General features: G+C 47.1%; 1 protein-coding gene across 2 annotated transcripts in view; it reads right to left on the reverse strand.

Moving 5' to 3' along the window:
• Positions 1-17,424, reverse strand: part of LOC306934524 (zinc finger SWIM domain-containing protein 6-like) — a 63,608-nt gene extending 46,184 nt beyond the window's left edge. For both annotated transcript variants that reach the window (XM_079517125.1, XM_079517124.1), the window contains exon 1: positions 16,464-17,424. In XM_079517125.1, coding sequence (XP_079373251.1) covers positions 16,464-16,890 — 427 coding nt within the window. In that variant the 5' untranslated portion in view covers positions 16,891-17,424. The remainder of the gene's footprint in view (positions 1-16,463) is intronic.
• Positions 17,425-18,285: the final 861 nt, after the last annotated feature.

Here is an 18,285-nt window from a genome sequence, read left to right on the forward strand (position 1 = left end):
ATGTCTTAGACGGCCCACCGAGGTCCTGTCACTAGTCGCGATAGATTTAATCATACCTCATGTTGTTGTCTCTGCTCTAGAGTGTTTTGGCTACATTTAGATGCTACAGCCACATCCGGGATAACATCCGGTCCGTCTGTAAAAGTGCTCCGCTACTATAAATCGCCGGGCGCTATGATTTAATGGATTAAATAACCCCGGGCAATCGGAGTGTTAAAAGACTTGCCAATCACAGCAATGTAGAATTATTGTATTGTGTAACGAATGCGTTTTATACATTCGTTTTTGTATACAGATTAGTGTGTTCATCTCTCAAAAAGGACCACCTCACACTTGATTAAATTTGTTTTGGGATCTGTATTTTCATTAGAGAATAGCAGCCAGTTGGACAGGAGAATAATCACATCCATATGCAATTATGCTGATTGTGTCACGTCAGAGGGCCATGAAGAACTGCCTCACTTCTGAGACTGAGACCATATGAAACAAAGACATACGGCCATCATGCCTTCATCTCGCATTACGTGTCAGTGTTTTGAGATGCTCATTATGTTCATTTGGGACGGTAGAATGGGACGGAGAAGAGCAGTGGGCAAACAGGGGTTTAGGGGAAGATTAAAGGGGTACAGGCCTGGGCCGGTACCATAGCAACTGTAAAGGAGGTTGAGGTGTGTGTGTGTGTGTGTGTGTGTGTGTGTGTGTGTGCATGCGTGTGCCTCCTCCTGTGGGCAAGTCGGCATCCACCCATGAAGTAGGTCAATGAGATTTGCCCAAATTAGGTCAGTAGCAGTCAATTGTGCCATCCTGGACAGGAGAAAGAGAGAGAGAGAGAGAGAGAGAGAGAGAGAGAGATGGCTAGATAGACAGATAGAAAGAAAGATATATAAAGACAGTCTACTCTAGACGAATCAGGGTTAGGAGAGCAGAACCAAGCAGCTTACTTCAATACAGCTTTCACACTCAGCTAATTACTGTTGTATAGGCCAATGCACAGTTGCGCGCACACACACACACACACACACACACACACACACACCAGAGTGAGAAGTCCACACTCGCCTCGTAGTGATAAAGTTCTAGACAACTTCAAGCCGTCAGCGTTCCTTGTCTCCAGCATCCCTGGGATCAGAATCAATGCACATCAAAAGCCTGGTTTGAATTGAAAACGCTTTGGAAAATCAGTCCAATTCAGTTCCACCACTCAGGTCTCCCCCTCCTCCTCTACCCCCTCTAGCTGTTTGGATGGCTGCTTCTTTACCTCCGTTTCTTCTAGTATTTTTTTTCATTGCTTTTAGCCTCCCTAGTTTGAAGAATCCACATCGCGAGAGAGGTTGTCATGCATTGTTGCCAATAAACGACGGAACAGAGCAACCTTTGAAGTCTATGGCAAGTTCTGATTTGCTTTCATCGGCCTGCATCTGTCAGTCAAGGAGAGAAAACGTGACTCCAAAGGAAACTTTGGAGGCTTTTCTGTGTGCGTGTCTTGATTTCCTGTACCAAAAAAAAGAGGGGGGCGACAATTTTTTGACAACAAAGACAACAAAAACAAAGCGCATTGGGCGTCCGACAGACAGTGAGTGGGCTGTGTAACAATCCATGTGGAGCAGCGAGGTGCTCCAGAACATTCTAATGTCACATCAACTGGTACAGGCTGAGTGCTTTGCTTCTCCCTGAACAGCTAAATCATGTTGTTGAGTGTTGGTCTAACACCTAAAGAGTTGAAAAATTGATCCTTTATGGGTACAGTTTTACACTATGTGCCTACTAGGCTGTCATGGCCCATTTCCACACTGTAGCAGAAAGGTCCTCTGTTACTTATTTTGCACATGCATTTGTCACCATGATTGATTTAATAGCATAGCATATTGGCATTTTAGTAGCTTGCACACAATGCACAGCGTATTTTGCACAGTCATGATTTTATTGTTGAATCATTGTTGTTTCCTGGTTAGCTGAGATGGCCACTAGCTAAGCCAATGAGTTCCACCTGAGGAGATAAAGAAATGTTTGGGGTGTCGTAATCATGATGGGCAGGTACAATGTGGGTGATAGGTGCAATATGTTTGGAGTTTATATTGTTGAGGTTTGATTGAATGCCTAACAATTGCCTGTGATGTGTTTCAGTAAAGATTGGGCTGGACCATGTCAAGATAGCAGAGGGGGGTTAAGATGTGTTGTTGTGATTAATGTTGCAGTGTGAAGGAATTATGATATAACTTGTGTAGTTCACAGAGACTTGTAATATTTGTATGGCTTAACATTATTTTTTATATATATATTTATTGTATGTTTGCATGTATTTTATTGTATTGGATTAAACATCCCTGTAGAATGGTATAGTCCAGGACCATTATCTCCAGCTGGGTATAAAAGGCTGCCATTTTGCCAGTGTACAGGAGTCTGTGCTGGGAGTAGAGGAGTCTGTGCTGGGAGTAGAGGAGTCTGTGCTGGGAGTAGAGAGCTTCCTGTACAGGAGTCTGTGCTGGGAGTCGAGAGCTTCCTGTATTTATGTCAGTTGGTATTGTTCTGTTGGTGAATAAATATACCAGTTGGTTAATCTTTACCAATGCCTCTGTACTGAACTCCAACGGCAAAGATGGTCATCCTCACAGTGAACAGAAAAATAACCCTCATGTGGAGCCTGGTCTTGCTGCCACGTGACGTCACAGGGGAGCATGAATAAAGCAAGCATTAAAAGTCCACAGACTTCATGACGTCATGGGGGGGCACACAAAGCCAGGCGTTGCTTTTTGTAAAGCACAAAGGAGAGAGAGAGTGTGTGTTTGTGCGTACGTGCATGCGTCCATGTGTGCATGCGTGTCACTGTAGCCGATGGATGCTTTCTGAATGTTCCCGTCTGGTTGAACTCGTGCATTTGGGTGTTGGCGAGACAGAAAGAAGCCCACTGACAGGTGTCTTCTGTGGGCAATGTCTGTTATTGAAGAGTGATGCTGGAACCTGCCTGGGCCTGGGCTTAATCACTGAGGCCTGCATTCTCACTGTGACAGCGACGGGGGCAGGGGTGGCATGTGTGTGTTTGTGTGGCTGGGAGGCTTTCCTTCCCTGGGCAACGATCAAATTCGAGCCCCTGGCTTGCCTTGAGATGTGTCAAGGCCCACATCCCCTGCCACCCCCTGACTGTCTATCATGTGTCATATCATATGCTTCACTCTCACTCGTATGTGTGTGTGTGTGTGTGTTCACTGATTTAAAAGACAGTCACGTGGGGGGAAACACAGAAATGACATCCAAGGACGAGCTAAGGAAGGTTTTGTGGGGGCACAAAGACTAGATGTAAGGAATGAACAGTGTTTGGGACCGAGCACTGCAGTGAGCTACAGTGACTAGCGCTGTTAGCCAGGGATAGAGGCCTGGATACAGAACTTGGTTAGGAGCCATGAGCGCTGAACTGGAGCCAGCCTGGATGAAGCTTCGCTCCAGCAGAGTTGGGGCAGTACCAGGAGCCTAGCTACAGACCATAGACAGAGCGAGAGAGAGTGATAAGTGAGCATGGAAGAAAAAGAAGCAAAGAGAGAGTGAGGGTATGGGTGAGAGAGAGAGAGAGAGAGAGAGAGAGAGAGAGAGAGAGAGATTTGGGGCTTTTGAGCTCAGAGCTGGGATGGAGGGGGCGGTTAGAGCAGGGGCCAGAGAACCACTGAGACTCGGGCTGAGCGGAGGCTCAGAGGCTGGGCCTTGGCCAGGCCTTTAGCTGGATCTGTTGAGAGAAGAACTAAGGCTAGAAGCCATCGGGGGTGGGGGGGAGAGAGAGAGAGAGAGAGAGAGAGAGAGAGAGAGAGAGAGAGAGAGAGAGAGAGAGAGAGAGAGAGAGAGAGAGAGAGAGAGAGAGAGATTAAGGGGGAGGCAGGGGCTGGGAATAGGAGGAGGCTGTGGCCAAGCCAGAGCCTGAGCCAAGGGCCCCAGCTCCAGATTTAGTCAGCTGTTCCCCTGGCCAGCAGCTGGAAGGACAGAGAGAGGGAGAGAGAGGGGGGGGGGGGGTTACTGAAAGTCAGGAGGAGAGTTATGGGAGAATTTTAACAAGGGGGAATGGAAAGTGAGAGAAACGGGAGGTGAGAAGCGATAAGGGAAAAGGAGAGGAGGCAGGGAGACGCTATAGAGGGAGAGGAGAAAGAGGAGAGGGGAAAGAGGAGAGAGCAGAGTGCTGGGGTTGGTGGTGTAGGTTTGGACAGAGGACAGTGGAAAAGCCATTAGATTCCTGTGAGAGAGAAAACAGCGCAGAGAGCAGACAGACTGACAGAAGGTGGTTAGGGCTCACTGGCTTCGCAACCGCGCTCTTCCCTTCCTCACTCACTCTTCCTCCTGCGCTCCCTCTTTCCTCCATCCCTCCCTCCCTTCATCCTCCTCTCCTCTCCTTCCATCACGGGAGTATTATTCTCCGTCTAAGCAGTTGTGGCCCAGCAACAGTCCTGCTATTCATTACACACGACCTGCAGGCATGACCCTAAACATGCACCGAGATCCCAAACAGGTGCCCCTCACACACTCATACTCACACACATGTGCATACGCACACACGGTGAAGTGATTACACGCAGCAGAGTGGGGGACGGCGGACACAGGAAGACTCGAGACCGAGGGAGAGAGAGGAAGGGAAAATAAAAGCCCTCTATGCAACGATAGGAACTGAGGGAGCAATGTCAAGGAGATAGAGGGATGGAAAGAGGAGAGGACTTTGAAGGGGAGAGAGACGACGATGTAATTAAAACTAGGCACATACGTGCTTTGTTTCCAATGAAAGTGGCGAAATGAGATTTGGAGTGGGCGGGTGGGGGGTGGAGGGGTTGCCACAGGGCAAGCAGTCGCTGCTAGCAAAGCACTTTATGGCCTATTATATTCCATTCAGATGGGCCAGGCGTCTGGCATAAAAGCATTTTAGCCTGCGTGATGGGGAGTGAGTCAGCACTTGGAGCGCTTGCAGGTGGACGACGCCCTCATAACTACACATTGCATATCAATGAAGTGGCTGGCTTGTTGCATATGGATCACTCACTCACTGGTCCCGCCCCTCCCGTCTCCTCCTACTTCTCCTTCTCTTCTACCTTTCACACCTTTAGAGGGAGCCATTCAGACTCTATTTGTTGTTTATTTTTCTCTCTCACACACTTTCTGTGGCTGCAATGAAGTCATTCTGGAATGCAGGGATCTCGATTAGAAATTAGAAAAAAATAATAACAGAAATCTAGAAAACTAAATGTCACATTTATTCTATTCCACTCTAAACAAACCTTCTCCTCTTTGCCTTTTTGTCTCATCCTCGAACGTGTCTCCTAAATTAACTCTTGGTGTCTGCATCTCTCTCTGGAATACATGACCCCCCCCCCCCCTCCTTCCATCACTTTATCCTGTCCGCAACTCTACCTCTCTCTCTCTCTCTCTCCCCTTGTATCCAGCCCACTGTCTACCTCTGTGTGTCTCCATCTTTTTCCCCCTCCTGCCGTCCTCTCCCTCTCCACCCATCGGTGGTGGTTAATGGCGTAGGGACCCAGTGTGGAATATAGATCAGTGTTAGATGGATGGGGCACCAGGAACTCCGGCCAGTCCCGTAGGTCCCAGACCAAAGATTAACTAAATATTAGCTGACAGGAAGAGAGAGGGAGGAAGGGAGGGGGGGAAGAGAGAGAGAGAGAGAGAGAGAGAGAGGAGAGAGAGAGAGAGAGAGCGAGAGAGAGAGAGACACAGCTGCTGCTGCTGCAGGACAAACGACAGAGACTGCTTTTAACTCCTTCTGCTCACTGGAGAGTAGAGAGTGGGGCGAGAGACATGTGGTACAGGGAGAGAGAGTTGTGGAGATGCGCGCACACACACACACACACACACACACACACACACACAAACAGAAACACACGACTACGAGATACCCAGGGAAAAGGAGCCCGCTAATCACATTCTCTCCTCCCCCTCTTGGCCCGTCCAAGGCGCATGGGTGGGTGGGGGGGTGGAATAAATCTTTATTAGGAGATGTGTCCCTGCTTTATCGATCGCTTCGCTCCTTCCCTCCCTCCTCCATCTCCAGCCTTCTCTCTTTCTTTCTCCTTCTTTTGTTATTTTAGGCGTGTGTCGCCCATCGAGTTCAATCGAGTCGGGCTGTACATCAGAGAGGGCCATTACCCATGTCTCCCTGGGCTGGGTTGTCGCTGGCAGTGAGCGGGGGGTGGTTTGGAGGCGAGGCAATATTGCCGCCTATTGGGGATAGCCCGCCAGGTAGTCCGTTAGCTAGCCAGGCAGCCATTTGGGGGGGGGGGGGGGGGGGGTGTGGCCCACTAACACACTATGACAGACTGGAGAGTCAGGGGTTTTAACAACACAGTGAGACAAACAACAGTAGAGAGGTGGTTCTAGAAGGAGCCTCTTAAACATCATGCTGAGAGGAAAGAACTTCCGGAGGCCTGTTAGCTAGCCAACTTCTGGGACTATGCAAAACAATCCAAAGAAGGATAGCATAGTATATAGGCCAGGTCCTTTCCTCTCCTAATTCTAGACGGTGGTAAACGGAGATCTTCTAAATGTAGAAACAGTGATTGCCCCGGAGGTCTGGATATTGCTGCTAGCAATGTGCACACACCACAGCACAACACAACACCACACAGTAATAGTGCAAGGCTTAGAGCTGGGGGAGCTAGTGATCAAGCTAGCTTTCCTGTGGGAGTTTAGACACAGGAAGCACTATGGAAACATGCTGTATCTAGATAGGGGCAGTGTAAATAAGATATGAGTTTCTATTGCCTGGCCTGGGAATGAAACTGGAAAATTGAGATGGGGGGAAAGTAAAGAGTCTAAAGGGCCTCGAAAGAGAGAGAGGGGAGCAATACATGAAACGAAGAGAAGGAAAAATCTGGATAGCTACAGAAAAAGAAGGAAAGAGAAAGAACACCTTTTCAGAGGGCTAACCAAATTCCACCAACCAAATTCCAGTCTGTTGAAATCTCTCTCTCTCTCTATTCAATTCAATGGAGCTTTATTGGCATGAGAAAACATACATTGCCAAAGCATACATTGCCAAAGTGGAACAAGAATGTATTTACAAATAAATATTGGATATAAATAGGAATCAAATAAAGGTGTAAACAGAGCTGTGTTATATTAGCACTTTTGGTGCTCTCTCTCTCTCTCTCTCTCTCTCTCTCTCTGAGATGCCGCACAGCCACGACATCCTCACAACAGGCACAGCCAGCGGCACCTCACACACTCACTAAGACCTCCTCCTCCTCCTCCTCTTCTGCATAGCTCACACCACCACACTCTGGCTTGCCAGGCAGAGGAGAACGGTACGGGCTAGCTAGCTCCCTCCTCCCCTCCAGCATGCTCACATTCTGGATTCTTCTGTCAAGAAACCCTGAACCCTGCTTTGTCTCATGTCAGCAGCCGCCCTGTCTTTCTCTCTCTCTGTATGTGCCATCTTGTAGAGATACAATACTATCATCTATGCACACAAATTAGCACACCTACTCCCCAAATGTGCAATCTGTGCATTTCTTGTGTCCATGTGGGTACACCTTTCAAGCAGGGTAACTGCCCACAGCAGGGACTGTCTGACCAGATTGACCCTTACTAAGTCCCTAGGGGTCAAGTAAAGAGGTCAGCATAAGGCCAGCTCAATGCTGGGGGAGGGTCTCTTCGATGAGTGAACACCTCCACCAGTGTGTGTGTGTGTGTGTGTGTGTGTGTGTGTGTGTGACAGGGGTCAGTGGCAGGTAAACCCTCATCCTCTACTGTTGTTTATTCTAAGGCGCCAAGTCACTGGCGCCCTAAGGCTATGAGACAAGTGTGTTTCTTCACACACACACACACACACACACACACACACACACACACACACACACACACACACACACACACACACACACACACACACACACACACACACACACACACACACACACACACACACACACACACACACACACACACACACACACACACACACACACACACACACACGTCTGTGTGTCTGAATGGAAACGAGATAGGGTGAGAACGCTGACGGACGGGAATGTCATCCACCCTCTTATCATTAACATGCCTCAACGTTATTCAGCCTGACACACACAGCCATAAACGCCCTTACTGAGCCATGAATGCTAACGTACTAACTTGCACACTCACAAAAAAGGAGGGCCAAAGGAAATACCTTTATGCACCTTTACTTGAACACCATTGAAGGAAAACATTCAGTCATTCGTGTGAGCCACACGGCACGCAGGGACAGCTCAACAGCTTGCTAGAGATGGGTAATGGTCTACATGACCTAGGTTTTGAAAATACAATTTGGGTGCTTGTCTTGGCAAATCCACCTATGGCAAATAAGTAGCAATGGTTTAATGAGCCTGTGTTTCTCGGTTATAAAGGTGTAATTTCTCCTTTGGGACCTGGCCCAAAAAACATTTCAGAAGATTTTAAGAAAACATTAAAGAACAATCGACCTGTGCCTGAGAAATGTTGTCCTTTGCCCAGATCCATATATTCTAGGCAGAACGTATTTTTGTTCCGAGATAAAAAACAAAGCAAACCCTTGACCTTAAATCAGTGATAACAGCAGGTAACCATACATACATGGAAACTAGCTTCAGTATACAATGATTGATTGTGCCGCGCGCACGCACGCACACATGCACACACACACCGAAAATAGCAGATCTATAAGCTCACAACGCGGTGCATCCATGATGCACTGTGAGCTTTAATAACGTGCTATTTTTTCAATGTGACACTGTCGTACCACACGTATCACACAACACAGAGAACACATGAAAGAGTGCTGCAGTTCTACTGTGATTTCCATGCAGATATTGTGATATTTAACAATATCGAAACTAAGGATATTTTTTCCCTATCATCCAGCCCTGCAAACTCATGCTTAGTTACGGATGTAACTAAGCATGTATGGACAAACACACATAATATACACATGGTTCACTCACCAAGAGTCACCATATATGTATTGAACCTACCACCTTCTGCAGTAGGCAGAGTCTTAGGTTGCTTTCTGCTTATTTCAGCAGCCCATTGGTGCAAAGAGGAATTCATTAAAAAAAACAAAAAAACGAGGGAGCATCAGATAGAAGAGAACGCTGAGCACTGCATTCCCTGCGTTGTTATTATTGCCAAATCGAAGAGAGAAGGGTGGCTGGTAATAAAAGTCATTAAATGAAATAGAAGAGGGAAAAAAAGGCCATTTAATAGGGGCTTGTCGTTGTGGATTTAGTAGCCTTTCTATTACTAGCTTCCAGTCCTCTCCCTCTCAATTCTCTCCTCTCCTCTCTTCACAAAGAGGTGAAGCGGTGTGATGGAAGGGGGGGGGGGGTAGATTCCTGGAGAGAGTCGGCCAGCCGAAGAGCAGCGCTGACGCACACAACCAGCAGCCACCGTCTGGGACAGGAGACGACAAGAGAGAGAGAGAGAGAGAGAGAGAGAGAGAGAGAGAGAGAGAGAGCCTACAGCAGGAACTTTACCCTAACTTTACATTTTTAAGACGAGAAATGCACAGTGATAATAATTATGCAAGTGTGGCAATTAGCAAGCTTGCTAGTTTTGCTGTTGCCCAAACAAGCGACAGGGGGTGAAGCTGTAGAGTGGTGGTGGTGGTGGTGGTGGTGGGGGCAATTATTGCTGGAGCAGGGGACAGGGATTAGAGAGGAGACAGCTTCGACCTGGGACTGGACCAGGGGGCGTCTGGGACTAGCTGGAGTCAGGTCTTTGGGATTGTGGCAAGTAGGCTGGAAATGGGGCAGGCAGAAGTCAGCTCTGGCCTGCGAGTGGAGAGGGACTGGCCAATGGCTTGTCTGTGTTTGAACTTGGGAATGTGGAGAGCAGGAGACAGTTATGGCAGGGTGCAGAAGTGGGAATTGAGCTGGCTAGAGTAAGTTATGGTCTGTGGTGGGAATCATCCATCTAAGCATGGGGGCGCATGCACATCTAGGTCTGGGAATGGAGCTGGTTAGAGTCTGGCCTTTGGGGCTGTGGTGGCAGGCAACTGGAAACAGTTGATGGGCTGGGAGAGTAATGGAACTGGCAGGACAGCTAGTGCTCCTGTATCAGTCGATGAAGAGAGCATGGCACCAACAGTGTCAGGCTATGGGTTTGATTTCCAATGAAGCCAAACTCAAAATGTACTGTACACACTCAGTTAAATCCATAGTGTTCATTTCAGTCATAGAGTGTACAAATAGAAGCAATATTATAATATGTATTGTAAAATTGTGTAGACTATTACAATGCCTCAAAAACTAGCAATTAAAAAAAAATCCGAAAAGGTAGCACATCCAAAAATGTAATAAATCCATTTCGTTATTGGCACAGTGGGCACACGCCAAAAAGGAACTTGCTGTATAGCTTTTTGGATTTTTTTTTAAATTCCTAGATTTCGATGTATACTGGATTTGGGTTTAGCACTCTACTGAAAACCATTGCTGATGCACAACCTCTGTGCTAGCGCCACTCCCATGCGTGACTATATGTGTGTATGTCTGTGTGTGTATGAGCACGAAAGTACCACGCCAATACCACTGGATGGCACTGTTGAGCAACACACACACACACACACACACACACACACACACACACACACACACACACACACACACACACACACACACACACACACACACACACACACACACACACACACACACACACACACACACACACACACACACAGGAAGAGGGCGGTACAGTACCACTCAATTCAGACGGGTCTGATTTTCTCATTTAGTATTACAATGCCATTAAATACACATGCATTGATGATGAATGCCTCCATTCTTTACTCCACATACTGTAGTGTACATACATACCCACGAGGGCACCACAAATGCATGCACAACCTCTTTTTGAGTGGTGCTAGCGCCACTCCCATGCGTGACTATGTGTGTATGTCTGTGTGTATGAGCACGAAAGTACCACGCCAATACCACTGGATGGCACTGTTGAGCAGCGCGCACACACGCACACACCCGCCAGGGAAGAAGGCGGTACAGTACAGTACCACTCAATTCAGACGGGTCTGATTTCCTCATTTAGTATTACAATGCCATTAAATACACATGCATTGATGATGAATGCCTCCAGTCTTTACTCCACCTACTGTAGTGTACATACATACCCACGAGGGCACCACAAATGCATGGTGTACACACACACACACACACACACTAAGCTAATGTGTTTCCATTACAAGAGAGCTGAAATGTATCCTATCTTGTTTCCATTCAACCATCATAATGAGAGGAAGGCATGGCATCACACACACACACACACACACACACACACACACACACACACACACACACACACACACACACACACACACACACACACACACACACACACACACACACACACACACACACACACACACACACACACACACACACACACACACACACCCCCCCCACCCCCAAAGATTCCTAGTCTCTTCACTTGGATGCGATTGCTGCCCCTCTCTCTCCCTCTTGGAGGGCCAGCTGTTTACACTAGCTCTAGGCTCAGTCATGTTTCCATGACGATCCAATCCCAGGGTTAGTCACACGGCGAGGGGTAGACCTGAGGCAGATCCCAGCTCTATCACCTTAAAAAAAAGCACCTTTAGAGCTAGAATCATAGCCGACATGTGATCAGCAACCTCTGCAGCCTTCTTATCCTTTTACGGCATGACATTGTTTTTTGTTTTGTTTGTTTCTTTACAATCCTACTGTATGCCATGTTGTGTCAGCATTTTTTAACACTCGCAGCCTATATGTTGTGTCCACTGAACAGTGAACGCGTCTCAATAACATTATGATGCAACCCCCCCCTTTCCCTCTCGTCTCACTCTTGTGGTGGGATGTGGGCTCTTTCTCCACAGGCCTTGTAAAAGATAAAGGAATTCTCTGTTAACCTAACTGGAAATAAAAACAGATAAAACCACATGAAAAGAAAGAAATAGCCCACACACAAACATGAAGAATAGGCATCGCTCACTAAAAGCCAGTTCGGTCAGACTCTACCTCTCAGACAACATGCTCATGCAAGATTTAAGTTCCAGATCTTAAATTCTGCACCTTTGTGGACAAAATACTTGAAATGTCAAAGTGGGTCCTCGAAAAGCCCTTTTGAAATGCTTGGTGAATTCTCAGTGAAGAAGGAAAAAAAAAGAGACTGAACACCCCCACTCAAAAAAAGAAAAGAAACGGTGAGATATGTGTGTGTGTGTGTGTGTGTGTGTGTGTGTGTGTGTGTGTGTGTGTGTGTGTGTGCACACACACACTGTGTAGGCATCTACATGTGATTGTGTGTGCATATGTGTGTTCTTACACAAACATGCTCAATGTCACTCCACCTCTCTAAGTGGCACACATTTCTCCTTGGCACGTAAAACGCTGCTCTCACAAGATTAACGTACTCACATCATGTGCACACACTTTTTGTTCTTTTTTTTATCTGTGATTTTTGCATGCATGTGTGTATGTGTTAGACTAAGGATATGGCTCTCAACTTGTGCCCATGACCGAGTAGCTTGCCTCAAACACAGTTTGGACAACAAATGAACATAATTTACAGTCAATAGAAAAGCACTAAGCCATTGACATACAGTATAATCTCTTCTGCACACATACACACCCCTATAGCGGGCAGGGAGATAGTTTGGCTATCACGTCCGATATCTGGCACACAAAGGAACAGGTTAAAAAGGGCAGCCATGCACCAATGTCTGTTATTTCACTGTGTGACACATGGTGAAAAGAGTGTGAGGAGGTAGATGATGCAGACAGCTAATTAAGATTCTCCAGAGCATGAACAAATTAACCTGAATTATGGGCATGCAGTGGCACAAACTCTCATATTCATGTATGCAGTACCCCCCCAAAGGAAAAAAGGAAAAAAAATAAACGCATATACACACACAAAACACATTCAGTGTTGAAATAGGTGGAACCGGGGAGAATGACATTCACCCTCAAACAGGCCACCGGCATGGCAGCTAAAGACATTCAGTGATATTTAGGCCAGGGCTTAGTCCCAACACCACCACCACCATGGAAAATGCACTGAAATAGGCCAGAGAATGTCTTTAATTAAACGTTTTCTTCAGCTTTTATGTAAACCAGGTAAGGTAATCGAGAACCACTTGTCATTTACAATTAACGACCCAGACCAATGACTGCATTTCTATATTCATTAATTCTAGTTGAATTCACATAAAAACAAAACTTAAAAGAAACATAGCCTCAATCACTCAGATTTGGGGCAGCAGCATAATAACATGACATGTAGACTCATGCAGAGAATTAGACCAATGATGGAAAAAGCTTGAGTAAATAGACTGTAGCATGTAGTCTATGCTAATGACATCACAGAGAGCGACATATGCCAGGCATCACTGTGTCATTCCTTAGGGATATGGGGCTTACGGTAACAGGATAGTAAGAAAAGGGGTGGGGGTTTGTGTGTGTGTCAGGGGGTTTACCTCCTGCCTCCTGGCATAGTGCCCTAGAGGCAGACATGGGATGGGGTGGTGGTGTTTGGGGGGATGGGGGGTGGGACCAACCAATGTCACAAACGAAGGAGAGGCGAGTAGATGAACTGATGAACTTGACCCAGACGAGAGGTCTTAAGACAGGAAGTAGTGTATGTGTGGGGCTGGTGGTGGTAATGAAGTGCAAGCATGCTTTGCCATGCCATATTAAAGCCATAGGATTAGAATTCTATAATTAGAGGATGGGGCATCATAATATTAGCCTTCTTTTTATGCGTAATGAACTCCCAACTCAGAACAGATGCTGCGATCAAAATGACCAGCTTGGGATACACAGGAGACTTCCATTCCATTTAATGATGCTCCGTTATGATGGAGATTCTGTTACTTAAAGGAGATTTTAAGTAAAACACTCCAGATACTCGACTAATAATAATAATAATAATATTGGATTAAGGAGACTAGCTTCCTGAACGGCACTGTGCAGAGCAATGCCATAATTTGTCTTTTTCTTTGCCACACCTGTAGGAAGCTTTAGGGGTATGAAGTATGGCAAGATTTGTTCAAAGATGACTACTAGTGTGGTGTTATAACACCATTATCAATAAGGAGTGGTGGACTGCAAAAATAACAGCAGTATCACAGCAATGGTATGCATGTGTGTCATATTATACTGTTATACAGTATGAATATTTACCCAGAAATCTGGAACCGGACTAGAGGAGCTCACATGGGAGACAGAACAACCGATCCATTTCTCTCTCTTTCTCTCTCTCTGTGTGTGTCTCTCTCTCTCTGTGTGTGTCTCTCTCTCAGCTTCATTCTTTATTTTCATACACACTCTTCCTATCACGATTTCCTAGTTTTTATGTACTTTTCCCCTATAGGCTTCTACTCTTTTTTTCTCTCCATATCATCCAGATCTAACACTATTCCCCTTAAACAGCACCCCACCAATCCCTTCCGTCCTCAGCCCTGATGTATGGAGAGAGAAAAAAGAAAAGAGCGTGTGATTAATGTCTTTGAGAAAAAGATAAATAATCACAGGAGACAGGGGGGCTGGTAGTTGGCCTTAGGGGAGTAAATATGGAGAGTTTTATAGTGGCTCACTTGGGAGAGAGAGAGGCAGAGGAGGAGGAGAGGAGAGGGGGAGGAGAGAAGAGTATGGCGATGGCAGATCCATTCAAGTATATTAGCTTTCCTCTCCCCCCACTCGTACACAATAACCTCCGCATCACTTCTATTGCTCTACTGTCTTTCATCATCAACGCTCAATCGCAGCTCACTGACAGCATGCGTGCACACGGAGACAGAGTCACACACACACACACACACACACACACACACACACACACACACACACACACACACACACACACACACACACACACACACACACACACACACACACACACACACACACACACACACACACACACACACACACACACACACATCTTTTCAGGCCAGACCCTCTGTGTGTTTGATGGACCAATACATGCGGTTTGTGATGTGGCTGACAACCCCCTCCCATGTTGCCTTGCTTTTAAGCCCTCATTCTCCAGTGGCTGCATGTCCCCCGGAGAAGATTGCATCTTTTATTTATCACTATCTCTCTCTCTCTCTCTCTTGGCTTATTTTTCCCAACACAAGATTCTGGGGCGAAAATTGCAATCAGCACAAGATGCCCTCCTCCTGCTGTGTACTCGACTACATGTCATCCTCCACTCTCTGAGTCTGGTAGAGACTGTCTGACAGCTTGTGTTGGCGCACACGCACTTGCGCGCACACACACGTTTTTTAATCAACCACGCCTCCCATGGTCAAGCACACATACTTGTTTCACACACACACACACACACACACACACACACACACACACACACACACACACACACACACACACACACACACACACACACACACACACACACACACACACACACACACACACACACACACTTTCTGGAGCAACAGGGCAAGCACATAAATGAGGCTAATACTGGGGAATCTGGAAAACAGGCCAGAGAGAGAGAGAGCTGCCTGCCTGTCTGCCTGCTCCATGGCTACTATTGTGCACTGCACATTCTCCAAGCCCACAAGAGCTGAAGCCATCTCCACAGTCACAGATTCTTCAGAGGGATAGTGAGCCAGGGAGAGAGAGGCAGAGGGAGGAGGAACGAGGGAAGATCATGCATAAAATCTTGTTTGCAGAATGCATTAAGATTCGGATGAACTGGAGAGGGTAATGGGATTAGAATCCTGAACCGTTTCCAAGGGTGGGGAGCTGGAGTGACAGCTGAGCCTATTGCACTGACGAATGCAGTGAAATATTGTGGCTCTGGCAAAGGCAGCTATGCAGGGGGGTTGTACAGCCCACAGCACCTCTGTTTACTCCCTGGAGTCCCTGCTCTGCCACATAATACAGCTCGGGGAAAAATGCATCTTTTCCTTTAGCAGCCTCCTATAGCTTGGGCTTTAGGAGAATATGAGAGAAGCCAACAGAAAAGCTCAAGTCTCTCTCACAAAGGTGTTTGGCAAACAAAATAGAGGCACTGTGGCTTTAAATCGCCGTCCCTCCCACCCTTTCTAAATATCTTCTATTTAGCCAGCGGTGAAAAGATATAGGGGGCTTTTGTCTGCTTACCCATTGGTGGGGGCACAGAGCTGGAAAGACACAAAAATAGGAACAAAGTCCTAAGCGTCCAATTGGGGTGGCTCGGGGCAATTCTATGGGCGCAGCACACTGGGCAAAAACAAGGAGAAGTGGGCTACTATTACGAGCTTCTCTGAAAATAGGCTGTTCTCACAGCTATTGGGTGGACTGGTTTAGAAATAGCCTACACGCCACGGTTCATAATAGACGACGGAAAGCAAACACGAGCCCTTTAAATGCCTGGCGTGGGTCCATGGAAAAAGCCAAACAATGTGGAAAATGTGTTATTTGTTATAACCCGTTTGCTTGCATTATAAACGCTTATTACAACCCACTCACCGACTTGCAATACGTTGTCAACCCAACCACCTTCTAGGAGAGTGACACCCCGTAGGAAAGGCAGCTGGGTCTCGTCATTATTATCCCCGCTAGTCCCACTCTCCTCTCCTCCGGCGTTGAAAGAGGAATACATGCAGATCTCCTTCTCGCTTCTCGGAAACGACCAATATACGATCCTCCGCTGGACGGGCTCGGGAATCCTTTCGAACCGCTCCTCCACCCTTTGAAACGGCCACTTCTCCGCGACTCTACGCGCCGCGATATCGAGCAGCGACTCGGGGTTGTGCGTTTTTCCCGACCCTCCTGGAGCGGACCCCGAGCCGCCACACAGGACTCCTCCAGCCCGCTGCCCCTGCCTGCATGCCGGGTTGTAGCCGGGCCGGCAGCAGAGCCGCTTGGCTGGGGGCTGCTGGACTCGCTCGGCCATGATCGCACCGCTTCCAACCTGAAGCGCAGTTCCTCTCCGATCATATAAACGGGATAAGGAAGAGAAAAGGACACTCTTGCACCGATTGTTTGCCGTACATGGATAGACGGCCCTTATTTGGAAAAGTAGGCGGCGCCTCCTAGTTCCGTGAAGTCCTTTGTGTTGTCAAATTAACCGAGATGGGTGGGATCCTGGAGCGCTGCCAGCGCACGAGTGGCGCTATAAAAGGAACTGGAGGCGGAATTCCCGAACGTCGGCAAATCCTTTGTGAAGCCGTTCGGGAGCACGAGGGCGGGGCCCTGGCGGCCGACAACCTTTGAAGTTTCCTTCTTATTTGAGTTTAAAGGCGGGGACTAATCCATGGGCGGTCTCACAGTTTCCCACAGGGGCAAAAGGGGCAAGAGAGTTGATTTTTTTCTTTTGGACTCTCTGCTACCACCGCAGGGCTCTCCTCTTCTCAATAACATCACGAGGGTTGTTTTCAAGGCCCAGTCCAAAGGCCTCTCAGCTGTCAGAGGAGGAAAGGGCGTGGGAGGAGGAACATGAGGATATAGGGCTATACACATGCCTGTTTGCACAAGTCATTTATCAATCATGGTCAGCTGTTATTTGTGGTAGACTGGGTGCTTCTGCAGCCTGTAGGCAGTTCAACACACACACACACACACACACAGGTTTTTTTGTCCAGAAAATGCACATTCAAAGGCTGTTGGAAATTCTTTGAGGTCTAGTCAGACTGGTGGTTTGACTTACAACCATCATTCATGACACACACACACGGCTGGTGGAGCTGATTAGAACAAAAGTTAGCTCAGCCATTTTGTCGCTGTTTGCTGAAAACATTAGTCTCATCATTTCATGAAAGGGGGGCCCACTGTTTACTTTTTGAGGAGTCAAATAGTCATCATGGGTGCAGCTGCAATGCTTTACTCTGAATCGCCTGTAATACACCAATAATAACCATACAATAGATTAGGACGTTTTCTAAAAAATCTAATAAAACTGTGTGGCAGAAAGTGCCCGTCAGTAAAGTCAAGTGAATGTTTGTTTGGCTCGTCCCTGCATGTGTTTGCAGCTGACCTCCTCCCTCTTCCTCTGTGTGAGTAAAAGTGTGGCCTTTGAACCGCGCTGAAAGTGATCCATGCCGTATGGACAGAGCAGATGTGTTCTAACCTGATTTGGTTTCAATACTTCCCCACAGGAAGTTCAGGAACCCAGCAGGTCCTCTTTTGTTCTATTTAGTCATCGTTTTCAGTTCAGTCACATATTTAGTATGCTAGTCGTATTTTGGTTCTGTTCAGAAGTGTGGTATTGGATTAGGCCATTTATGGCCAGTATTGCATTGTATTATCCACTTCTTGGAAGAGGGCCTACTGTGAAGACCAACACATGATC

This window comes from Electrona antarctica (assembly GCF_951216825.1).
Source record: "Electrona antarctica genome assembly, chromosome: 12".
NCBI lineage: Eukaryota > Metazoa > Chordata > Actinopteri > Myctophiformes > Myctophidae > Electrona > Electrona antarctica.